A 27,376-nucleotide genomic window follows, 5' to 3' on the forward strand; every position below is an offset into this window, starting at 1 on the left:
GAGATTCATCACTCAAGCACCAAGAGGACAGGGTTTTCTTACAACAAAAATAAAGACATTTTCCCCAGGTTAAGATAGTGTTCATGGTACCAATCAACAACCACTCATTAAAGACTTCAAAAGTATATCAGGCAAATAAAGATGCAGTGTAGTTAAGACATTGATGGTTTCATCAGTGATAGAAACTTTGGGGTGGTATATAGAAAAATGTTTGTATTCTGATGATGTTTCTTCAGATCTCATGGAAATTTACAATTATGATCAGGATAATTGCTGTGAATAATATTGATTGGGGAAGAAGACTGAACAATTGAATATGAAAGATCAACTCATGATTGAACAGTGACACGTAAGGAATATGTACAAGTTTAAAAGTGTAATAAATGAGCTTGTTTTTTACTATTTCTTCTTGTTAGATGTTGTTTTTATGTAATGTGTATCTTGTCTAGTATGTATTATAGAATGATTTTTATGAGTTAAAATAAATAATTAATTAACAGTTTTGTGAATTTTATGTGGTTTATATTTACAGTGCTTTCAGAATATACAGCCTGTTAGTGTGGAATGAAGAGGGCGAGTATAATATGAGAGTGTAATGAGGAATTGTTCTTGGTTGGTCACAGGAATTAAAGACATGGCAGGAATCACAACCTTAATTAGGCTAAGGTAGGTGTACAGTAAAAGCTAAACTGGGCTCACCCCCTGGTAGCTTGGCATGGAGCAGTCAGGCTTCTCTAAAGGGGCAATGTATAAAGTATTCATGCATCACACAGTAACACAATGAAAATGCCACAAAAATCTTCCACACAGGGTTAGAAAAATAGATTATATTTTTATAAGTGAAACAAGACCAAACCAAACAGAATCTAAAAGGTAGAACCAGACTCATACATTTTCATAGATTAAATCAAAATATAGTGCTTAGAGTCTTACAGTGCAAACCTGGGATATCTGGTCGTGCTAGACCGAAAGAAATCCAAAGTTCAGACTGACGGCAATGGAAGGCAGGCCAGCTACAGGACTCACCAGGTCCTGCTGAAAAGGTACTTTTGATGGAGGAAGTATTGATGTCGGAAACTGGATACGAGGAGCAGAGGAGGTGATGCATCATTGCCAGTCCTGTGGATGAAGGCAATGCCTTTCGATCCATGCAGTCAGCTAAGGCTTCATTGACGTACACCTTTTCACTGCAGGCAACAAATCGTTGTTGAGCCACGCGGTCAGTCATCGTCAAGCTGCGCAGTCTATTGAACCAATGTCCTCGAGCAGCAACTGTGTTGGAGTCGAAGGAGATGTGTTGGTTCTGATCGGCATCAATGAGTCGGTTTTGTTCGAGCAGCACAGACGAAGCTCACTTTCAAGGGTTCAGGACTAGATTGGAACCACTTGGCATCGCAGGACTCACTTGTGGCAGAGTACAGGTGCTGTTTCAGGATTGTAGGAAGTCTTTGATGTCCCTGAGACTTCAGAACAGGGGGCAAGCCAGCAAGCCCTTGGAGTCACTCTGGGTTCAATTAAGATGGGTCCAATTATTTTCCTCAGCTGGGCAGAGGCAAGTAAGTAGCAGGCAATAGACAGCACATCAGAGCAGACAAGCAGTTCTTCCAGAGCAGCAGTCCAGCAGAGTGGCAGTCCTTGTAGCAGCACAGCAGTCCTTCTTCTTTACAAAGTACTTCACAGGTCCAGAAGTGTACTCTCTTGGTAGGGTCAGAGCTCCAGTACTTAAACACAGTTCTGCCTTTGAAGTGGGGCTGACCTCAAAGAATGGGTTTTAAAGTGCACCGAGGTCCTTTCTTCCCAGAAAATACAAAGATGTTAAGAGAAACATGTTGGACACTTATGTTGGGCAGCGCACAAAAAGGGGCAAAAGAGGTAGAGTTTGCAAGAGGCTTTACTGCCAAGGACAGTAATTCTTTTACAGTTTTTTTAAGAGTATGCGTGTTGTTCGCTTCCCTCAGCGTCCGTAGACAATGCCGACGGCATCATTGCTCCTTCTCCGGATCCTCGCGTTCTTCGGTGCAGCAATCAGGGTTGGGGAGAGAAAACAAAATAAAGAAATGTCTGTCAGGTGGTGTCCGATCCTGGACAGATATGCTCAGGGAAGGGGTGGTGTAGGGGTAACAGAACACCTCAAACCATCACCGGTGACTCGCGTGCGGTGCTTTATGCTCAAATGTACAGCTTCCAGCCCACAGCATTCCTGGGTATTCTACGACCCTCTTGTTACACCCCTAGCAGGCTTCCCAACTCAGTTACCCTTCCCAAAAACAGCACGGAGTCAGTCATGTACCTGGAACATGGCTGGCATGGTCGTGGTGCCAAATTAGGTCCGGCTCCCTCTTGTCAATGGTGCGGCTGCTCTAAGGAGTTTCCATGGTTTCTGCTCCTCGTAGCAGGGCTTCCGGGGTTTCTATGGTTTCCGCTCCTCGAAGCAGGGGTTTGGTGTCCGAGGCTTCAGCAAGGAGAGAGCGGGGCAACTCCGTGTTCGCACCACTGATGCAGCTGGGCTCTTCCGCTCCATCCTCTTCCATTTCCCATTGCATTTCATCGTCTCTGCTCATTGGTGCCTGTGACCAGCCGATGGGGGAGGAGTCCTGGATCTCAAAGCCCTTAAAGGTATAGTGTATGTTGTAATCAAAGGCCGACTGAAAGTAAAGGATAGGAGAGAGGTAAGAGGGGAACAAGTCGGCATCATCCTCTCTGGGCAAGTCTTGAGGTGACACTTCGTGACAACTTCCTATAAAAAAAGTCCATTGTTGAAAAAAAATGTGTTTATATGAAGTAATACAATACTACAGATACCAGTGAACAGTGGCACCTAATGGGGCAGCTGGGTACTTTCCTATATTTTGCCATGAAGGCAGCTTTCTTAAAGCAAAAAAAACCAAGCCGTATTAATCACTGTCATCCAGGAGCTGCTTCATCAAACCAAACTCTAGCCTTATCTAAGCTTATGAGGCATTCTGTGCCAGCCTAAAGAGCAAGCAACATATCGCCCAGTGAGAGACTTTGGTGAAAGATCCAAATCTATCTGGTAAGGGGAACAGCCATTACAACGCGGTTTTTACCACGCGTAGCCATTACATCGCATGTGTTACAACGCATGCGATGTTACAAGGCTATGCCATTACAACGCAAGTCTTTACATCGACTTGCACTAGATGGCGTGCTAACATTACAAATAGTGTAGTTTACTATCCCAACACCTTCCCTACTGTTAAGTGGACTGGAGTTGGAATAGTAAATTACACTTTTCTAATGTTAGCACGCCATCTAGCGCAAGTCGATGTAAAGACTTGCGTGTAATGGCATAGCGTTGTAACATCGCATGCGTTGTAACACATGCGATGTAACTGCACGCGTTGTAATGACTCGCGTTGTTGCATCATACATCCATCTGGTAAGACTTCTGCCCCATATGCTATTGTGAGAGTAGGGTCCCCCCCAATTCTTGAACTCCAAAATGTTACTCCCTGACTCCCACTCCCTGCTCGCCCGATCGCCGATTCCCGATGTTTTTTTTTTCCCCGCCGCTTTTTTTTTCCCCCGCCGTTTTTTTCCCCGCCCCCCTCCCCTTGCTGCCTGGTTCCTGCCGCTGCTCCCCTGCGGCCCCGCCCCCCGAGCATCCCATTTGCCACCCCGCTCCCGCCTCCCAGCAACCCCTCCCTCCCTCAACCCCTCTTATAGAGGCCGCGCAGCGGACGCGCTGCCAGTGCGCCGAAGGTGCGCCAAAGGCAAGCCTGTCTGCGCCCGTCCGCGCCTGGGCCACGCCCAGCGACAGAACCCCTGGACCCCACGCTCGCCACGACACCAGACTCCCTCCACGCACTCAACGCCGGCCGACACAACACCTGCTTCCAGGCCGCCCAAAACGGACCCACGGACCCTTCTCTTGCCGCACCTGCAGCTTCACCTGCGACAGACCCACCAAACCTCCAAGAACTGGACCCAACCACCTCCGCTGCATTCTACTCAACACCCGCTCCGCACGCAAACACGCCGTCGACCTCTGGGACCTGCTTGACACTTTCGCCCCAGACGTGGTCTTCCTTACCGAGAACTGGTGGAGCGACTCCTCGGCACCCGACATCGCCATAGCCATCCCGGACGGCTACAAGATCACCCACAGGGACCGCGCCAATGGAATCGGAGGAGGAATAGCCATCGTCTACAAGTCCACCCTCAAGGTCACCACCCACGCAGACGACACCCTCAACACCGCCGAACACCTGCACTTCCGGATCCACACCGACCCCAACACCACCCTCAGAGGAACCCTCATCTACAGACCCCCCGGACCACGAGCACAGTTCAGCGACTCCATCGCCGACCTCGCCAGCACCCACGCACTCGCCTCCATGGACTACATCCTCCTCGGGGACCTGAATTTCCACCTCAAGAACAACAACGACGCCAACTCCGCCACTCTGAACGAAAACCTCGCCAACCTCGGCCTCAGACAATTCGTCACTGCACCCACCCACGCTGCAGGCCACACGCTGGACGCCGTCTTCTCCACAAGCACCCACGTCACCTTCGACCACACCTCCGAACCCCACTGGACCAACCACCACTGCATCCACTTCACCTTCAAAAAACCAACCACGCACCATCGCACCCAACAGCTGCCGCGCCGCTGCTGGAACAAAGTCACCAAAGACCAACTGACCACCACCCTCGCCCAGAACCCACCTATCAACCCCACCTGCCCCGACGCCACAGCCCGAAACCTCAGACAGTGGATTGACGACTGCGCCAACACCCTCGCCCCACTCAAGAGACCATCCAACAGCCACGTCAGCAGGAGAGCCACCTGGTTCACCGACGAGCTCCTGACCTCCAAACGCGCCTGCCGTAAGCTGGAGAAGAAATGGCTCCACAAACGAACGCCAGAAAACCACGAAGCCCACAAGGACGCCACCCGTAGACATCACCACCTCATCAGACTTGCCAAGAGATCCTCCTTCAAAGTCCGCCTGGATAACAACGCACACGACAGCAAAGAGCTCTTCCGCATCGTGAAAGAACTCTCCAATCCCGACGCCAGTGGCAACGACATCCCGCCCTCACAAGAACTGTGCGGCTCACTGGCCATCTTCTTCCACCGCAAGATCACTGACATCCACGACAGCTTCAACTCCACGACCGCACCAACGATGCACAACTCCTCCCGCCCCGCGATCACCCACAGCGCCAACCGCCTGACCTCCTGGGCCAACACCAACGACGACGAGACACGCAAGATCATGAACTCCATCCACTCAGGATCTCCTTCAGACCCATGCCCACACCACGTATTCAACAAAGCAGACACGGCCATCGCACCCCAACTACGGAAGGTCATCAACATCTCCTTCGAAAAAGCGACATTTCCGGAAAGCTGGAAGCACGCTGAAATCAACGCCCTCCTCAAAAATCCCAAGGCGGACACCACGGACCTCAAGAACTTCCGACCCATCTCCCTGCTCCCGTTCCCGGCAAAGGTCATCGAGAAAATCGCCAACATTCAACTGACCCGCCACCTCGAAGACAACAACATCCTGGACCTGTCCCAATCCGGATTCAGATGTAACCACAGCACCGAGGCAGCCCTCATCGCCGCCACAGACGACATCAGACGCCAACTGGACAACGGCGAAACATCAGCCCTCATCCTCCTGGACCTGTCAGCCACATTGGACACGGTCTGCCACCGCACCCTACAGACACGCCTCCAAGAAGCCGGAATCCAAGAGAAGGCCCTTGACTGGACCACGTCCTTCCTCTCCGGCAGAACACAGAGTGTCCGCCTCCCACCTTTCTGGTCAGAAGCCACCGACATCATCTGCGGCATCCCCCAGGGCTCATCCCTCAGCCGGACGCTGTTCAACATCTACATGGCCCCCTTGAACAAGTGGCCCGCCACCACAACCTCAACATCATCTCCTACGCCGACGACACCCAGCTCATCCTCTCCCTCACCAAGGACCCTCACACTGCCAAAACCAACATTCACGAGGGCATGAAGGCCATCGCCGACCGGATGAGGAGCAGCCGTCTGAAACTGAACTCGGACAAGACGGAGGTCCTCATCCTCGGACCCACCCCCTCAGCCTGGGACGACTCCTGGTGGCTGACCGCCCTGGGGACAGCACCGATACCAACCGACCACGCACGCAACCTAGGATTCATCCTCGACTCCTCCCTCTCCATGTCCAAGCAAGTCAACGCCGTCTCCTCCTCCTGCTACAACACTCTACGCATGCTCCGCCGGATCTACAAATGGATCCCGACTGAAACAAGAAGAACCGTGACACAGGCCCTCGTCAGCAGCAGACTGGACTACGGCAACGCACTCTACGCAGGAATCCCAGCCAAACACCAACGGCGGCTACAATGCATCCAAAACGCCTCCGCCCGACTGATCGTCAACGTCCCCCGCCGCAGCCACATCACCCCCGTCCTGAGAGACCTGCCCTGGCTCCCCATCGACAATAGGATCATCTTCAAGCTCCTCACCCACGCACACAAAGCACTCCACAATGCCGGACCAGCCTATCTGAACAGCAGACTCAGGTTCTACACCCCCACCCACCAGCTCCGCTCCGCCAACCTCGCCCTCGCAGATGTCCCCCGCATCCAACGTACGACCGCCGGCGGCAGATCCTTCTCTTACCTCGCCGCCAAAACCTGGAACACCCTCCCAACCCACCTACGACAGACCCAAGACCTACTCGCCTTCAGAAGACTCCTCAAGACCTGGCTCTTCGAGCAGTAGCGGCACCCACCCACCCCCACCCCCACCCCTCAGCGCCTTGGGACCCTCACGGGTAAGTAGCGCACTTTACAAGTACCCTGATTGATTGATTGATTGATTACTTCAACAATATGCCCATTGATTTGAGGTTCTGTAGCGATCCGAACCCGTGAATTCGGTATCGTAGTACTGACACGATTTTGGTACCAATGAACTGCAAATGATCCATTATAGGCATGACAGTGTTTTCGCCGCGCAACTAGCATGAATTCACTGAGAAGTAGGGCATTCTGTTGTAAAGCCATGGCATCCATTTTAGTTACGGCATCCATCTTGTTTCTTGCCCTCACATAGTCAATGAACGGACGATGACCCCGGCAGAGTCACCTTGTTAAGGACACGTTAGCTCGAGCCCGAGAAAGGCTGACGCTGCATGACTAGGCAGAATCAAGCTGCCTCCCTTGCCTGAGGCCAGTCCTGCCATACTGGTTCTTGTGTCCGTTGTCCTGACTGAAAGGCCGAAGACGATTGCCCTGCCCGTTTATGATCCATAAACACCTCTTATCCTACATTTCAATCCTTTGCACCTGGCTCTGCTCCTTTCCTTCTGGGCTTTTACAATGGGGAGGTTACGATTTTTATGATGGGGAGGATCGGGCAAAGAATGGAGAACTGTCGAGGGAACCTGATCGAATACCGAAAACCTACAACTAATCATTGTTTGATATTTATTTATTGTCTGTTTGGGATACCGGGCTGGGCATGAGAAATATTTGTGTAATGTTGAAATATTTGTGTAATGTTGCCCCGAGACATTTTTCTTGTATTTAAGGCGCTACCCACTTGATACGAATTGAACAGTCTCGTAGATTCTGCCTCTGTGTGGTTCCTATGATTTCTGTGTCCCTGCAGTAAATAAACCTTGGTCTTTGACGCCGCCATCGAGAAGCCCGTGTCTCTGTTTATTTGTGCACCGAGACAGGTGGAACTCAGGGGTCTTCGGGTGTTGTTTCCCTGACACCTCTGGACTCTTAAAAGTCCAGAACCTCAAATTGGCGCCCAACGTGGGGCGACGTCATCCGGTACCGGTCCAAAGCCTGAAGAATTCGAGAAGTTTCGTGTGAAGATTCCGGAGGGAGGTACCCCGCTTCATCGATCCCTGCATGTCGTAAAAGTGGCCCGACGATCTCTTCCACGAGGGTTCCCGTTTCCAGACGGCTACAGAGGACCGCTGCCTTGACTGTCGCCCTGTCTTGGACCCGAGGTGCAGACCTTAGTACGGCGAGACGTAGACGGGTTCTCCTTGGTGACGTCTTCCACATTTCAGTTAAGTATTAATTGGGTAGTGCTCAGTCTGGTCATTTGGATACGTTTGTTTATGGATTTGTAGATTATCATTGGTTGCTCTTGTTAGGATAATCTTTGTATCTGGTATTGGTTCGTTTTTGGTAGGCCTAAGTTCTCTGTGCATTTTGGTTGGAATTTGTCTGTATAATCATGATTAAGAGTAAAAATTGTTTCTTGTCCTTATTACGTTGCAACGGGGATTCCCGGTTGGAGGATTCGTGTTCGGTTCCTCCGATTGGAACTCCTACATATGAGCTCTATTGTAAACATGGTGTGGGTCCTATTACGTACAATGAAGTATGGGTCCGTTATACTAAGAAAGATGGTGTCCTTAGTTGGCCACCGCATGGTAGTTTTGAAAGTGAAATTCTAGATAATTTAGAAATGAAATTGTTCAAGAAAAAAGCCCGGCCGGCAATGTTTGATTCTTTTCGCGTATGGCGCAAAGAAGCCAAACAGAGAGAAATTAGGAAAACAAAGAAAGAGCAGAAAGAGAAAGGGTTGACCTTAATGGAGTCTGCTAGGCAGCTGCATGTCAACGAGACCGAAAAAGCAATAGAAATAGCGAACAGAAGACATAATCTGGCGATCGATAAATGCTACCCTGTCTTGCCATCTTGTCCTGCTAAGCCGATAGAGTACCCCTAAAAGGATCCCCTGTTGTCTTATCTGTTGAGTTCACCTCCACCGTATGCACAGGGTATTACAGCACCACAGTTACTACCTGTTGTACAGCCAGCTGCTGGTCAGCATGGAATAGGTGCTCCACTTCCTTTGAATCCAGCTCCTGTCTTTCCCGTGATCAATGATCCTACGGCACCCCCTCTCCCTGGGTTGCCTGTTCCGCCTATCATTTCACAAACTGCTTTACCTACTACTCCCACCCTTACTATTTCACCTGCTTCAACTGCCCTGTCCCCGAGCCCTAACATTTTGACTCCGCTTGTTGTTCGTCGGAAGATAACCGACTCTGTGACTAATATCCTAACTCCTCTCTACAGGTCTTTAATTGGGACCCCCGTTTCTGACTCTATACAGAGACGTAGCCAGTTTCCTGGTCCCGAGGAACGAGACACGTTAGATTCGACAGCTCTTAGATGGATGTCGAAAGCTGCGAAGTATGATGCACGAAGAGTGTTAGACACATTTATGCAATGGAATGAACCGACTCAACGTTATGTTTTTGACGTGATGTGTTCTCTCGTGCGTGAAGAATGGGAAGATGATGACTTAGATACAGTTCCCTCTGATTTAATAAATATTCAGCAGAAATTTGCCGCAGGAATGGTGATAGGTTCAGAAGTACGAAGAGCGATAGAATTGATTTTAGCTTATAGGGACGAGTCCCCTTTAAGGGCGACAAAAGACCCTGATGGTACACCGATAACTAGAAAAAGACGAGGTCAGTATCCGATGAGGGAAGTTCCGCCCATATGGCGTGATGCAGTTCAAGCTGATGCGGCCCTTGGTATTGCAGCTGCCCCAGCGCAATTCCAAAGAGTATGGATACATATCCCTTGGAAGCGAGCTGAAGTATTAGCAGTGAAGCAAGCATTGCCAGATCCTCGTAAAAATCCTGCTGGTTATTATAAAGAGTTAACGCAAACAGTCCAAGCGTGTATCATGAATTTGGCAGACATTGAAATGCTATTTGGTAATGTAGTGCCACAGCCTATATGGGCCAAGATTCGGCAAGAGAACCACCCAGTCGCCTTAGGAGGTGATTGGCCAGCTATCGTAGCGGCAGATGCACAACAGTTTGGCGGAGCTAAACCTGAACCCCTGATTTCTGACTTACCTGGCAGAATAATTAATCTGATGAAAACGCTGATGCCAGCGTTGCGAGTAAATTGGGATAAACTATCAGCATGTAAGCAAAAGAAGGACAAAAGCGTCTCTGACTTCTTCACTAGATTTGAAGAGACTTTCGTAGATCACAGTGGGCAAGATATGAGTACCGAGGGAGGTCAGAGGTTGTTTGTTGATAAGTTTGTGTTTAATTTATTACCTGAGCTTAGTAATAAGTTAAAAGATTCAGAAAGTGCATGGGCAGTGTCGACGACAGCACAGATACTAGCAACTGCTCAGTATTACGAGAATAGAGAGAAAGAAGAGAAGGAAAAATCAGAAAAGAAAACGAAAGATTTAAAAACCAAAGTTCTGTTGCAACAAGCATATCCGCCTCGTTCGAATCAGTCAGATTCACAGCAGCGACCTCAGTTTCAACCGCAGCCACAATTTCAGCAAGGGACGGCCCAAAGATTTAATTATAACTTTCCCCGACAACAATTAGCATGGAATCAGTGTGCCTATTGTAAAAAGGAGGGTCATTATAAGAACGAGTGTCCAGTACTACACCCTCAAACTAGTGGTATCTCAGCTCAGAGAGGAAATGTTGGATTTACGCAAGCCCCTAGAGGTAGAGGGCGTGGTACGATGACACCACAGACTGATCGCCAATCGAATTATTTCGACCAGCGAAATATACAACCTACGCAACTAGGTAGATCTCCACAGTACCATGTTGAAGATTATTACGATCATAATGAAGAGATCCATAGAAGCGAGCAATAGGACAGCCGAAGACAGAGAGAGGGAGTAGTATCAGTTCCAGTTGATCAGAGTGGACCTTATGTCGCAGTAGCTACCTCAGGCGTGGTCGAACCGTTTCTGTTGGATACTGGTGCGGCAAAAAGTTCAATCATGCGTGCAAAACTCCCTGGCGCACCTTTGTCCGGCTTAACGAACATTTCAGTAGGTTTCTCAGGCGCCCCTGTTCACAATCCTGTGTCTAGTCCTTTATCTATCTCTGTTGGGCCATGCAAGCTAGAAGCACCCCTTATCCTAACTACTGGTTGTAATGAGAATCTGCTTGGTTTAGACCTGTTGAAACGCCTGCATGCGACACTGTACTGTTCTCCTTCGGGAGTACAGCTCACATTAGGCAAAAGAGTCATCTCTCCGATGTACATGTCGATGGACAAGCTCCCACCGGAGCTGCGTTCACTCCCTGATACTCTTTGGGCAACTGGCCCTAACGATGTAGGTCTATTGGAAATTCCGCCTTACGTGGTAAGTCTAAAAGCGAATGTTAAATTTCCACGAATCCCACAGTATCGGATTTCAAATGAAGGTGAACGAGCACTTTTACTGATTGTAAAGGACTTGATACAGAAAGATGTGATTGAGGAAACTAGAGGAAACGTTTGTAATAGTCCTGTTCTGCCGATTTTGAAATGCACTGATCCTTCCAAACCTCCAATCTACAGATTTGTGATCGACCTCAGAGAGGTTAACAAAATTGTGATTCCACAGTTTCCAGTGGTACCAGATATCACTGCATTATTAACGTTGATTCCTGCATCGGCATCATGGTTCACGGTAATTGACTTGAAAAATGCATTTTTCAGCATCCCGATAGCCGAAGAAAGTAGAGACATTTTTGGTTTCTCCCTAGGAGGACGCAGTTTCAGATTCAAACGCGCTCCACAAGGTTATTGTGAAAGCCCTTCAATTTACAGCCAAGCACTAAAAAGTCAACTAGATACTCTTGTACTTCCTCATGGTGTCGCTCTGATCCAATATGTAGACGATCTTCTACTAGCCGCTGATGACAAGGAAACTTGCAAAGCAGCTACAATTTCTTTATTGCGTCATTTGTCAGACTTGCATCACAAGGTGTCACCTTCTAAACTGCAATATTGTTGCCAAGAAGTGACCTACTTAGGTCATCTTTTGTCAAAGGAGGGAAGAAGGTTGACCCCAGAGAGAATCAAAGCAATTTCGCAGATGACTGTACCAACCACACAGAGAGAAGTGCGTGCATTTTTGGGTATTACGTCATACTGTAGGCAATGGATCCCAAATTTTTCTCTCATGGCGAAACCTTTGGTAGCCCTGACTGGAAAAGGTGTTCCAAGCCCTTTGCCATGGTCTGATGAATGTCAACAGAGTTTCTCTGACTTACGTGATGCGCTGTGTTCAGCTCCTGTGTTGGGTACTCCTGACTACAGTAAGCCATTTACTCTATATGTCCATGAAAGAGAAGGTTGTGCATTGAGTGTTTTAACGCAACAATTTGGCGACAAACAGCGGCCTTGTGCATATTTTTCATCCACATTAGATCCGGTAGCCAGAGCATTGCCAAGTTGTTTGAGAGCCACAGCAGCAGCCGCAGTGTCTATTCGACAGTCTGCCGGATTAGTCATGAACAACATGTTAGTAGTCATGGTTCCACATGCTGTGGATACACTCATGAATAGAACGAAAACTCAGCACCTCACCAGTGCTAGATTATCAGGCTACGAGATGACACTTTTGGCAAGTCACATTCAGATCAAGCGATGCAACATATTGAATCCAGCAACGCTGTTGCCGATTGCCCAGGAGTCGAGTGATTCAGAACCCCATGGTTGTTGTTTCAGAACTGAGGAAGAGACAAAAGGTAGAATCGATTTAAAAGATACTCCGTTATCAGACCCAGACGGCACGTTATATGTCGATGGGTCCTGTTTCAAACTCCAGAATGGTGATGTAACGGCCGCGTATGCAGTTACGACTTTGAGTACGATTGTTGAGACTGCAAGAGTGAATCAGAATTCTGCCCAAGCAGCAGAATTAATTGCATTGACAAGAGCGTGTGTTTTAGCTGAGGGAAAGAGAGTGAATGTGTTTACTGACAGCCAGTACGCCTTCGGCGTTGCACATAGTTTTGGACGTCTGTGGAAAGAAAGAGGTTTTCTCACGTCCCATGGAGCTAAGATCCAACATGGACAGTTAGTCAGCGATCTATTAGAATCCCTGACCCTACCGAATGAAGTTGCGATTGTGAAGTGCAGTGCACATCGAAAGATCACGGATGATGTTGGCCGAGGGAATGCGTTTGCTGATGAGGTCGCTAAAGAAACGGCCAAGAACATGATGAGCAGAATGTACGTTGCAACGTCTGCAAGATGGATTGCTGAATCAGGAATGTGTGAGAATACGATTGACAGTGTGAAAGCAATCCAAAATGAGACAACTGAAGATGAGAAGAATGAATGGAAGGAGAAAACGGGTAAAATGGATTCGAGTGGATGTTGGGTTGATCTGTCTGAGCAGCAACGTTGGATGTTACCCAATGCGTATGTACTTGCAGTAGTCACGATGGCGCATGGAGCGGCGCACATTAGTTCGAAAGGGATCTGTAAAATGTTAGCTCCAGTATGGAAGAATGATGGAATTACGAAGTGTGCGGAAAGAGTGGTGAAAAACTGCATGGTGTGCCTGATGCATAATCCTGGCAAGGGAACCCCAACCCCAACTGGTCATTTTGCTCCCCCTTCCTGTCCCTTTGAAGTGATTCAGTTGGATTCTATCTACATGGACAGGTGTAACAATCTTAAGTATGTCCTAGTGGTAGTATGTGCCTTTTCAAGGTGGATTGAGGCATACCCATTAAAGGATAACACTGCCATGTCCACTGCCAAAATCCTCCTCAAAGAATATTTCCCTAGGTATGGTATGCCACGGATTGTTTGGTCAGACAACGGAAGTGAGTTTGTAGGGAAAGTTATGAAGAGTGTGTGTGCAGGTCTAGGAATTGTACAGAAATTCCACAGTGCGAATCATCCACAGTCAGCAGGTTTGGTGGAAGGGTACAATGGCACCCTGAAGCTGAAGCTTGCGAAAATTCAAGCTTCCACTGGTCTCTCTTGGCCAGATGCCCTGCCTTTAGCTTTACTGTCCACCAGAGCGACGGTACACTCTCGAGTAGGGCTTAGCCCATATGAGATTGTGTTCGGCCGCCCTGCTAATGTTTGGGGAGTCCCTAGGCCAAAGGAATTTAGGCAAATTGAATACCCAATGTTGATTGATTACCTTTATGATCTGACTGCTAAGCTGAGTCTTATTCATCAACAGGTATTCGAATCCTTGCCTAAACTGCCGGAGAGTCCAGGCCACACGTTGAAACCTGGGGACCAGGTCGTGGTGCGAAACTTCGAACGCACCCGAAACCTTCAGCCGAGATTCGTAGGCCCATTCCAGGTCCACCTTGTAACCAGAACTGCAGTACGCCTGGCCGGCAGGAAGAATTGGGTGCACGCCAGCCATACAAAGCGTGTCCCTCTTCCACTTCCCTATGACAACTGGGTTAGACGAGGAATTGGTGTATCCGAGACAGAACCTGTTCCTAGACACATCCCATTCAGTGATGCAGAGTATCTAACGGACCGTCCACAAACTGAAACACAGAACTTTGACACTTCAGCAGAAACCGTTCCGTTGAACCCTGAACCAAGTATTGCACAAAGTGAACATTTGTCATCTGTGGAGTCGAACATTTCTGCACCTGTGGACCAGCTATTTCCAGACCAAACCAGACCTGGAAAGTACAGATACAATCTTCGTTCTCATGTGATGAACTGATGACATTGCATTACTACATTTTTGTTTGAAAAACTGTAAAACTGTTTTGATTGCATTACATCCCGTACTGTCAGGAAGTTTGCTCTTTTTAAATTTTTTTTTGCTATCCTTTTACCTTGCCGTCTGGGTTACCGTAGGGTCGTAACGTGTGCCTTGTTTTAATTTACAGGGAATCAGACATTAGGTCGGTTTCTTCTGTTTATCTTGGGAACTCCCAGGATAGATAGAGGTAAGTTTTTAACAGGTACAAACCATCCGTTGCGAACGGTTATAGAAGATGGAGCTTCCTGAATTACGACGGGTTAAAGTCATAAATGTGCATAAGACCAAACTGTATGATATACTACATAGCAAATGTTTCCTAATGCAATGTGCTCTGACACTTCTGATTGTTTTTACAACTCTAGTAGGCGGAATTATTTTTGGTATTCAATTGATCTTTGCACCTGTTATGTCTACAGTATCTCCCCATATTTCTGCTTCCCCAACTATTGGTACTATTCATTCTTTCCACCCTTTTCCTGCTCACGAACAAGCTCGACCCTCTGAGTTTCTAAACAACACTTTCATTCAGCTCTTGCACCAACATCAACTAGTGGTTAACACAACAAACTGCTGGGTATGTGGCCTGATACCACATACCATGGACAAGGGCATCCCTTATTTGGTTCTGCCTTTCAGTTATAATGGATCATTCTGGGCATTTCAGACCATGTTCGCCTATGCTCTAGAGACCTACCCTCCACGACCTCCACATTCCACCCGGTATAACTCTGCTAATAGAGCCTTGGTAAAAGGAATCACTGACATGGTGAGAGATGTCAATAATACTCCGTACATTCCCAAGGATGAGTTGCGAGTTTACATGGGGTGGAACATTACAGAATATGGCATTACTCTGGGCGAGAACAAACGGAAGAGCTCAACTCCGATCTGGGTCGTACCCCACCAAGGTCAGGTTTGTTTGCAAGGGAATGGGAGGAATCAGAAAGCTCGACTTGGGAAGAGTGACTGTATTGAAACATACGTGTTCCCGTCACAATCTTCCCCAGCATTCTTAGCCGCTAAGGGTACCTATTTTGTTTGTCAAGACAGAGCATATACATGGCTGCCCGCTGACTTCTCAGGCTCATGTTATATCGCTCGACTGTTACCTCCGACATACACTGCTGCACCGGACTATCACAAAACAAGAGTTGTGAGAGGTGTATTCAGTAAAGAAGATACTGCTGGCCAAGAAGCAGGAGACTTTTTCAAAGGTTACCTTCCGTTCTGGGGGCCTATGGTCAACAGTAGAAACCTGCGTCAACTAACACAAGTAGTTGAATCCACCATTACCGAAACTGCAGGTGCCCTTAGTAACCTAACGGCTGAGCTTCAAGCGGATCGCCTCATGACGTTACAGAACCGTATGGTTCTTGATGTGTTACTTGCAGATCGAGGTGGGGTATGCAAAATGATCCAATCAAGTTGCTGCGTTTTTATCCCAGATAATGCGCCAACAGTATACAAGGCCATCTCTAAGTTACACAAAATCTCCGACTCCATTCATGTAGAGGAAGGTGACTGGTCACTTATGGGATGGTTCTGGAATCTTTTATCTGCATGGGGGTGGAAGGTTCTAATGGTCATTGGTGTTGCGTTGGTATTTTTATTCTCATGCTGTCTCATTATTCAGTGTGGCCCTGCCTTATGTAGCGTTTGTGTTTCCTCATGCATAAGAAAACCACCTGTTTCCAGAGATATGCCACGGGATAGAGTAATGCTACAACAACATATCAGTGACCTGATGAACATAGAACTGGACTCTGACATAGAGTGAGTTATTGCCTATGTAAGGGCAATAGGACGGTCTGAGGTTCTGTAGCGATCCGAACCCGTGAATTCGGTATCGTAGTACTGACACGATTTTGGTACCAATGAACCGCAAATGATCCATTATAGGCATGACAGTGTTTTCGCCGCGCAACTAGCATGAATTCACTGAGAAGTAGGGCATTCTGTTGTAAAGCCATGGCATCCATTTTAGTTACGGCATCCATCTTGTTTCTTGCCCTCACATAGTCAATGAACGGACGATGACCCCGGCAGAGTCACCTTGTTAAGGACACGTTAGCTCGAGCCCGAGAAAGGCTGACGCTGCATGACTAGGCAGAATCAAGCTGCCTCCCTTGCCTGAGGCCAGTCCTGCCATACTGGTTCTTGTGTCCGTTGTCCTGACTGAAAGGCCGAAGACGATTGCCCTGCCGGTTTATGATCCATAAACACCTCTTATCCTACATTTCAATCCTTTGCACCTGGCTCTGCTCCTTTCCTTCTGGGCTTTTACAATGGGGAGGTTACGATTTTTATGATGGGGAGGATCGGGCGAAGAATGGAGAACTGTCGAGGGAACCTGATCGAATACCGAAAACCTACAACTAATCATTGTTTGATATTTATTTATTGTCTGTTTGGGATACCGGGCTGGGCATGAGAAATATTTGTGTAATGTTGAAATATTTGTGTAATGTTGCCCCGAGACATTTTTCTTGTATTTAAGGCGCTACCCACTTGATACGAATTGAACAGTCTCGTAGATTCTGCCTCTGTGTGGTTCCTATGATTTCTGTGTCCCTGCAGTAAATAAACCTTGGTCTTTGACGCCGCCATCGAGAAGCCCGTGTCTCTGTTTATTTGTGCACCGAGACAGGTGGAACTCAGGGGTCTTCGGGTGTTGTTTCCCTGACACCTCTGGACTCTTAAAAGTCCAGAACCTCAGATTGATGAATCAGAGACTGTGTTAACCCCTTCAGTGCCCATGACGAGCTGGACTCGTCATGGGCCGCGGTGGCGCTGTGCCCATGACGAGTCCAGCTCGTCATAGACCCCGCCCGCTAATGCAACGGCCGGCACTGGGCGGGGAAAGGGGCGGGCACTGAAGGGGTTAAATCTCAATAGAATTAGGCAATGTATGCTCGAGTTAAAGCACCTCCCAACAGTACACAAATACAGTCAATTAAGTAGGGCCAACGCAATAATGGAATTTTAGATCAGTAAAAAATATTTAAAGAATTTATTATAAAACGTACTGCGGTACTGATTCATTGCCATGAAGGCTCTCGACAAATTGATCATTACAGACAAGTGGAACATCATAAATAGACAGCAAAGTCAATAGAAAAATGGACATCATCCCTTGCATCATAGGGAATTTGTGAGGAAATTCTTCTGACTCACCATCAAAATCGAGGGTTAAAATACACTATTTTCACATATTAAATAACTAAAACTGCTAAATCATCTTGGTGTGATCAAAAGTGTTACATTCGCAGCAAATCAGAGCAGTTTCTTTAAACGTCATATTGCCTTAGCACCTAAACACTATCCTACTAGATTAATAGTGATTCTATCCACTCTATGCTAATCCAGAGATGTTAGTAAAAAGTAGATACATGAACAAAAAAGCAAGTTGTGAATGAATAGAGTACAGTGAGCTGGTGCAAGATCCCTGAAGAAAGTACCATTATATTCAACATCGGAAATTCCTCTCAAGCACAGCAAACAATGCTAAGGGTAATAAGCAAACATGACTCTGCTTGGCTGTGTGCTGCAGAAATACTGAACAGTGAATTGGAAAGAGGGAAATATCCATTTTGGAAAGCATGTCTAGTAGGCCCAAATTGAGGCCTAGTAAACAAGAGTCAAAATCCCATACTTCTACATATCTCAGGAAATCTGTTTCAAAGATAATAACACTAAATTGATATGTACATATGCAAATGAGGGTAAAACCCCATTCTGCACCTTGATAATGATGCACAAAAATACATAGGCAAAAGTATCTCAGCACTACTGTAGGGACAAGTTTTGCTTTGATTATATTTAATTTCGGAGACTGCAATGGATTGCGTGTTTTGCGTAGCATGGCCTGAAAACCCGAATTAAGAGAAAATGATAGGTTTCAAAGAGTTAAGGTATTTCAGATGGCCTTTCAGAACGTGGAGCCAAGCTCCTAACTATGTATATTAAATATTTTTAGTAACGAGCCTATGATCCAAGTACCAAGCAACTATCTTTTTAAGTTTTCTGAAAATAACTAAATTAATTTTTTCAACGTTTTAAGCCATTCGTTTTTCTTCGCACCAAATGTGCAGAAAGTGTAATGATTGTGAAGACCTATTTCTGTTGAATTCAGAAGGACTACCTCAACAGCATAGTTCAGGGAAGTAGAGAGAATGCCAGAGACATCAAAAGAGAGAAAAGGAGAGAGAGGTAGAAAACGGAGAGAAAGGTTTTTTTACAGCATGATAATTGACCAAAAGATGTTTCTTGGTGGCTCAGTGTTATGCATGCAAGAGCAGAAACACTGAAACACAGCAAAAGACATATACTTAAAAGGAAGTAGTTGGGTTTGAAGACCTCATATTAGATAGGGTGAAACACAGAACAGAGAAGTGCCAGCCTCACCTGCATTAGCACTTAAAGTGAGGAACAGTAAGAGCTAAGGTGGAACAGAAATGATGTTCTAGAATATACCTGAAGGTCTTGTACTTGAGAGCTGGTGTTTCTAGAACCTGGGTAGAAACCCCAAGGATAGTTTAGTTTAATGAAACTGATAGAGCGAAACCCTTTACATGACACTTTTACCGATTTAGATACAAACACCTGAACGTGCACTTTCCACGAGATGAACAAGGTGATACAGTAGTAGAGACAAGTGAGGTAACAGCACCGTAAAACAGTGCTTGAAAGAGTTAGGAAAAAGAGAAAATACATTGATAGTTAGTTAGAATGCTTATTAATAGATTTCCATAACACGATTATTAAAAAAATAATTTTGTAGTATTTGATTACTAATGAAAACTAGTGAATCTAATGATGAGGCCTTTCATTGAAAATGCATTAAAAATAGTGTAGTGCAATTATGCGAGAAAATTTGCTGGGACATTGAAACTTGCAGATGTGATAGTAGAGACCCTAATGATGATAAAAATTAGGAAATGAATTAGTACCATTTTTTTTAGGAATAACTTGTATGGATGCTGAAAATTGTGGCAGAAAGGAAGCCATAGCTAACATTAATTAAATTTGAATGCTAATACATTGGTGAAACAACTCCCCACCTTGTGCAAGGCAATGTAGGGGGGTACCATAGGTCCACCCCAAGTCCATTCCCCACCCCCCACCCCCCTGGGAGCCCGCAATGGGCGCCTAGACGAAATCCCCACCAGCCTTTCCATGGTGGCATCACCACCATGGAAGGCCTGCAAATGCCCTGCATCCTAATATGGATGGCGGTGCCTGCTAGGCACCACCACCATATTGGTGTCCTAGCTCCACCCGTCCGGCAATCATAACGATTGCTGACCAGTGGAAAAGCGGCAGACGGACTTTCCGTCTGCCGCGTTACCCACCGCCATTGTAATCTGGCAGCGGGTAAATCACTGTAGGATGGCAGGTGGATTGCCACCGCCGGGCCTGCGGTGGCGATCCGCCCGCAATCCTATTCACCCCTCTGGTTCAAATATCAGCTTTTGCTTAACATTGTGGGCAAATCACTAAATATTTCTGTTCTTTAAAATTTAAAAAGAAAAAACGGTGTAACTATTCTGGCCCTGTTGTACATCAATCGCAAAGGAACCACTTATTTCCTGATCAGAGCAATTGAGTGATAAGATGAAAACTGTGAGATCAACAAAAAACAGCCAATGAAGCAGTTTATGCAGCCAATTAGTAACAGTAAGCATGTAACAAAGTAAGTCATGGGCTACATTGTATGAATACAATTATTTATGGACAATGTTAATTCAATACTAAAAGGGGTTCAGTTGAAGCACAAACAAAAATGTATCCAGTAATATAATCAGTAATTCTGGAAACATGGTTAGGTCCAGACTAGATGCGGTGAAACGTTGATGTTTCGGTATCTGTGTTAATGAATAGTTGGGACCATCCTCAGGTCTGCATGGATGTGGCAAAATTAAAGGCCCATATTTAGGATGTTCAGGGTCTGATTCACAAAGGGCCTATTCACTTGTGGCGGAGGCCCACACTTGTGGTGGGACCTCCATACTGCGTGGAGGAATACAGTACTCCCCATACCCATTACAGACATCCTGCCTCGAGTGCGGATCCCCGCCAGGACTGCAGAGCCTCCACCACAAGTGCGGAGGTCCTTTGTGAATCAGACCCATAGCATACAGTTATCTGAAAAATGGTCATGCTAGTCCAGAATAAAGCATGTGCATAATATCAACAAGTCAAGATTGAGAATAAATAATGAGACAGAGGGAACCTCACTGGCGTTCTCTGCTAACTAGCTATCGTACAGCGCTCCAACACCGTTGCGTAAGCTTCGCACTATATAAGACTGCAAAAACAAAACTACAAAAAAAGAGCAGTGTCATAAAGTCTTGAGACGAAATCCAGGTTAGACTGGATGATACGTCTTTCATCCTTCCGGGTAGTTAAATTGAATGCAATTCAATTGGTAGTAGTAACACTTATTTCCAGCGCAAAAAAATGGCAGACAAAGTGGATTAGTGGGAGAAATATATGTAAGCATGAAATATTTACATTGTAGAGGGTTGCCCTTTACCTATGGATAGAGGATCTTGCAGAGGCGTAGCTAGAGCTTGTGGCGCCTGGGGATATCCCTCAGATTGCCACCCCTGGGGGGGGGTTGCTGGGGGAAAAAGACGGCAAGCACTTGAAAGAGGACAGAGAGACACGTAGTATCGCTGCTAATAGTTACCTCGATCATGCAAGTTACATGCACATACATGACACGCTCCAAGGCTACACAGTTGAATACACCGGTGACTGTCAGTACAAAAGAGAACACACAGACTGCATGATCTATCTGGGGACACAGAAAAACCATGTGTGGCATCCATCATAGAGCTGCGTGAACAATTACCTGGTAATCCCCTCAGCACAATGCAAACATGCACATACATGACACTGTTCAGGGATCCATCATCTACAGCTGACATTAAATGACCATTCATCATGGTCCCCCCTTTAAAGCAGTGCACTTTGTGATCTGCATGGTACATGTTCTTTGCATTAGGCATATTAACCCTCTGTGCTACCTTTCCAGGAGTCAACCCTTCCACTAGACAAAACTCGGATCTCTCTCTAGGAAGAACATTAATCACCAAAGTTATCATGACATTTTTATTGTTTCTGAAAATTGCTGGAGGCCAGGAATGTGGCAGCAAGTTTTTTTAAAACCATAATATACTTGCAAACACTACGCACCCAGCCGAAATAGGTACCCAGTGCGGTCACACCGTTTGCACTGTCCTAACCTGCTTAAGGTTCATGTGACCTCAGTGACAGAGTCACAGTGACTGGATCACTGTTGCTCTAGGGTGTGCTGCTTCGTAGGCCTGCCCGCAAGACTGGAGATGAACTTCAGTATGGATTGTGGTGGACAGGCCTTCAAGGTTAACTCACAATTGACACCACTAGGGTCTACCAGCTTGTGCTAAGACATCAAGCCTTCTAAGGTCTAGCGGGGCCTTCTAAGGCCTAGCATGGGAATGTGCTCCCTCAGTAGAGTGGTCTGGTGGACTGGTCATGAAGGCTGAACCCAGTTCCAAATTCGACAGCTCTGGCCATAGTGCCACATGCTCTCCCCCACTGAACACCATACTGCCCCACTGAAAGAGACACTCACACTGCCTTCAGCTACAACCTAATTGTGCCCGCTATAAACACTTGGATCTGGCTCAATTCAAATTATGCACTTGATAAGAGTAATATGCTGCCTAAAAAAAAAAGTAAAAGCAAACACTCATAGGGAATGCAAGATTAAGTAAAGCATGTGAAATGTAAGCAGAAACAACATGGTTACCTTATCGATCTCTCACTCACTATTCAGAAATCAGAGAGTGGTTTTACCTGAAAAGTTAAGGACATGACTACAGGGCTCTGAAGGGAACCGTTTCAATGTCCATTGCTTATATCCTTAATAAACGTAAGCAGTATGGTTTAAAAAGACCACATCCATAAACAGAGCCATGGTACACATTTTGTTTTCCAATTCATCCATGAACCAGGTATTGCAGTACCTCCAGGAATTGTGCACTTCCCCACCTGGGGACAACAATGCTGTTCAAAGAAAGACGAGAAAACAAAAGTAGCGCTTCACTGCAAAGTTTGTAAAGTGAGGCTGATGTGTTTGGATGTGAATAAAACCAATCTGGCTACTTTGCAACCACTCTGTCTTGCTTTATTTAGTTATGTATTTATTTTTCATATTTAAAACCTTCTATTTCTCTCCATTCCGCTGCACTTTGGAATAGAAAAATGTCAGAAAAAGGGCATTTCCCGCAAGAGTGTTTTTCTTTTTTGGATCCATTTCACAGGGAAGCAACTAAATGAAAGAAGGAAAGAAGGAAAGAGGTTGTGAACCATTTCTTCAAGTTACAGTTTTCAGCAAGACAGAAAGAGAGGGAATAATAGGAAGAGGGGGGGGGGGACAGCTGCCAGCACAAAAAGAAGAGGACACTGCCCGAGTCCTATTCCTTCTCTGCCCATCCCCCGAACGTCCAGGAGAGCAAGCCGAGCCTTATCTGAATGCCTTTGTCCTCCCCCAAAATAGTGCCGCCTGGGGCGGACCGCCCCCACCGCTCCCCCCTAGCTACGCCACTGGGATCTTGTCAAGGCAATTCTTATTTTTGAGTTTCCACATACCTTGTATTTTCATTGTCTTGAAGCTGGTTGTTTTTTTCTTATTTGACAGACGTAAGTCCTAGAAAACAAGAAAATCTGGTGTTAATATATATCACATAAATAATAGCTGTTACAGTATGTGTTATCACAATTCTGTTCTATAAGGCAAAGTGTAAAATTGACGGTCGGAGAGTCAAAGGCACAGATGTGAATGCTCGAATAATCCCTGACCACTTCATTAAGACATAACCGGACATTGATATCTGCTTATAAGACTTCCAGACTGTCCACAATGTGTGAGTTTTATTGCTTTGAGCCTTAAACATTTCTACTACATAGATTGTTCTCTAGTCTAAATTATTTTCACATTGCTGTTTTCAAACTGATGACCTCCCAAATTGTAATTTTAGATGATGGCAGAGCAGTATTAGGATTAGATGATGATGGCAGAGCAGTATTAGGATTAGCAAGAAGCCCTTCTGCTGCTCATTTTGCCCTCCGGTGCGGGCCAGGTGCAGAGGAGACCGGAGCTGCCATCGGGAGCAGGGGAGTGCAGGACCACACTCCCCAGTGTCCTCTGCGGCACCCAGCACAGCCGCCAACGTCACTCCCACACCAGGAGGTGCCTTATTACTACTCCAGGGGCTCCCACTGCGTGGGACGTTCCCGGGCAAAGCGCCCCTCTGCGGCACCCAGCACAGCCGCCAACGTCACTCCCACACCAGGAGGTGCGTACTTACTCCTCCAGGGGCTTCCGCAGTGCGGGAAGCCCTTCTGCTGTTCATTTTGCCCTCCGGTGGGGGCCAGGTGCAGAGGAGACCGAAGCTGCCATCGGGAGCAGGGGAGTGCAGGACCACACTCCCCAGCGTCCTCTGTGGCACCCAGCTCAGCCGCCAACATCACTCCCATGCAAGGCTTAATTTGTGCCTGTGCTTTCTGGTGCTAAGCACCGGCACTTACTTGACAGGGCCGGGTCTACACTCGGCTGCACTGTGTGCACCAGGCACATGTTACATTTTTCAATATAACTTAAACATACACTACTGTGTGTCTGTACTTACTGTCAGACTTTCGTCCCGTGCCTCAGTGTGTTTTACGCATTGCATGCATCTCCTGAGGAGTGAGTGGGTCAGTCACAGAGTCACACACACTGTAGTTTGTATTATTATCCAAATATAAACAGTGTTGATCACATGATGTCATGATGGCGGCATCATCGCACTGCGTGCCGTGCCGCGGAGGCCTTAGCCATTTACTTGCTGCTGTGGGCGGGCCGGAGGACGACACTGGTTCGGGCGTTTTTTGGGCTGGATTTTGGTTAGGGGCTGTGCAATAAAGTGCCAGATTTTTTTACACATTGGCATGCCCCAGCATAACCACCGCAGTGCGCAACAGGCAGCTGAGCTCGCTCACCATGACGAGTCATCGCCTTAAAGTCGGCCCCGGCCCCCGCGCCCATGACGCCCGACCCGACGACTTTGGTGGCGCGGTTGAATTGAGGGCATCGAGCAGCCAGTACTAGACTACTAGTAGTACTGTGTCTGGTACAATTAAGCAGCAGCAGGCCAGCAGTAGTTGCACCCATTCTGACCAGGCCTAACCGCAGCCGGCTGTGTCCGAGTCCCTGCCGGCCGGCCCACCACAGCAGGAAACGGGTAAGACTGAGGTTAACTTAAGTACTTATGACACCGTATCCTGTTTACTGTTGTTACTTGGACAATTGTCACTTTTTCCTCATGTAACGTAACGTTTGCTCTTGTACTATGCACACTTGTAATTTTCTCCTCATGTAACGTTACTGTTCTTATTGTGAAGCGCTCTGACACCTTCGGGTAAAGCCCGCGCTATACAAAAACGCATAAATAAATTTAGTGTGCGTTTTGATGTCCACAAGTCCTCTTCGATAAGCCTCTCCAAGCACACAAGCCTCCAGCGAGCCTTTCATAGCCAGCAGCGTGTACGGCACCTAGAAGCGGGGGCATTTAATGTGTAGGAGCTACCGGCCACCTAGCACTCTAAAGGTACCGCATCACATGGAAAGTGCGGAAGGACATTTAGCCAGACACACAGCTGGACACATACAGGGAGATTGGAATCTCTCTCATAGAGGTCACTCTGTGTGTAACAACGCGCTCGTGCTTCGTGACGTAAATGTAGTTCAAATGTCTCCTGAGCAACTGTTGGTGTTTTGAGGACAGGAAGTAAAGCGAAGAAAGGGGTACACGCTCATACAATGCACGTCGTCTAATGCTTAAATATAATTTGCGCCCACTCCCTGTTGCTTTATTTAGTTATGTATTTATTGTTCAAATTTTGAACCTTTTTTTCCTCTCCTCCCGAGGCTGCATAGAAAAATGTCAGAAAAAGTCGTTTGCAGCAAAAGTGTTTCCTCTTTTCTCTTTTTTTGGATCCATTTCGCAGGGGAACGAGTGAAGGAAAGCAGAGGAAAGAAAAGTCAATGTTTTCAACAAGTGACCTGGAGCACGACAAAAAGGTAGAGAATAAGAGAAAGAGAGGGGGGGGGGCTGCTAGCGGTGGAGCGGGAGAAGTGGACACTGTCCTTGACTTCTCTGGGCAAGAAGGAAATGACAGCCCTTTTCCTTCTGTGCCCGCCCGTCCTTGAACAGCCACGAACGGCCGGGCTATGTCAGCCGTCCTGGGACGCATATCTAAAATAATAAAATAGGGGCATGGATTGTATTAAATGAAAGAAGTAGGGGCACGCCATGCCCTGCCGATCCCGCCCACTTCGACGAATGGATGCCAGTAACCCTAAGTGAAAAACATCACCGTTATTCATATTTTCCCCACTCTATAGTTTTTGGTTCTATATGGCCCTCCCTAATCATCTGACCCTGCTCCCAACATGTACGCAGGGGAGAGGAGCATGGAGGGAGCTATATGTCATATGTAAAAAGAAAAACTTCAAAACTGGGCCTCTTTACTCCAACTGCACAACCCTCGAGATACCCCCTCCTAACCCCAAATAAAACAAGCATTGGCATAGCCAATAGGTCTCGCTTTTGGGACCTTATAAGTATTTAGTTATGCAACACAATATCCTTGGTGCAACAACATCAACTGTTGCATAGCTAAGCACTTATAAAGGAGAAACCTATTGGCTATGCCAATGCTTGTTTACTTGAGCCAGGATTTCTCCAGGGCATCCGCATAGTTCCCAGTAGTGCGTTCTACCATGTGGGTGTGGCATTGGGGGCGTCACAAGTGCTAATATGTTAAGTGAAGGTCACTGAAGCGTCTGGGACAGCTTGCAATGAAGCTAGAAGGTGAAAAAATGGGCAGGCCTGGCTTACAAGCCGCAGCTTCCAAGGGCCGGGCTTTCTGCTGCAGTAGCTTCTGTTACTTTTCCACCTTGTCTAGCTAGTGGAGCCCAGAGAGAAATAATGCGGTCACTGGGCAGTGCTAGAAGTCCTACCGGCAGTCCAGCCAGCAGCTTGTACGTACTGCTGCTGGTGATTATGGTGAGCCTTCGTAGGCAGTAGATCGGACACACACACTTTTGTCTTTGACCATCCCCGGGTTCAAGTTCCTAACCTAAACCAATGCCAATCCGCACAATGTGATTTTTCAAAAGGGGGAGGGGCGGTGGCCTGCCGCAGTACGGACCTGCCTGCCACTACTGTATGTAGAGAGACGAATCGAGTAGAGAGAAAGCCAAGGCCCTGCCCGGCGTGTACGCACAGCCGATTTGTTGTCCAAACATGGTGCGCAGCAGCCGCGGCCACGCAGGATGAATTAGGTTGAAAATCACAGCACTGCACAACATAAGCCTTTTATCTCACTTGGAAGAGATCTTGATTCTTAAAATATTTAGTTCCTCAAAGGAGTTGACGCTGTTGGTAATTAAAGCCTAGACTTGGGGTGTTGCCAATAAAAGCTTATTTCTCAAAGTGGTACACCAAAGAGAACAGTTATGGTGTGTGCCATTAGACTATGGGAGGGTTGGAATGGAACAACCTGGGAGGAATAGAAGGAATGGAAAAATGGAAGCAACTACCTGCTTTATGCTGTTTTGTGAAGGAAAAACTCCTGTCCTTGTTCATGTCTCATGGTGTTATGAGCCATAAAGAAGCTTTTGCCTTATCCAGTAGGATCGGAATAGCTATCTCTCAGTAGCAGCCTACACCTGGTCAAAATGCAGGCCTCACCTGAAGGTTCTTATGGTGTTGCTATATGTTGATATTCTTTTAGATTGTTACC

General features: G+C 46.9%; 1 protein-coding gene across 6 annotated transcripts in view; it reads right to left on the reverse strand.

The window, feature by feature from the left end:
* LOC146809182 (uncharacterized) overlaps positions 1-27,376 on the reverse strand; it is a 516,937-nt gene that overhangs the window by 386,730 nt on the left and 102,831 nt on the right. For all 6 annotated transcript variants that reach the window (XM_085616005.1, XM_085616004.1, XM_085616003.1 and 3 more), the window contains exon 2: positions 23,177-23,234. In XM_085616005.1, coding sequence (XP_085472131.1) covers positions 23,177-23,189 — 13 coding nt within the window. In that variant the 5' untranslated portion in view covers positions 23,190-23,234. The remainder of the gene's footprint in view (positions 1-23,176; positions 23,235-27,376) is intronic.

The sequence above is a fragment of the Triturus cristatus genome, chromosome 7 (genome assembly GCF_964204655.1).
Source record: "Triturus cristatus chromosome 7, aTriCri1.1, whole genome shotgun sequence".
NCBI lineage: Eukaryota > Metazoa > Chordata > Amphibia > Caudata > Salamandridae > Triturus > Triturus cristatus.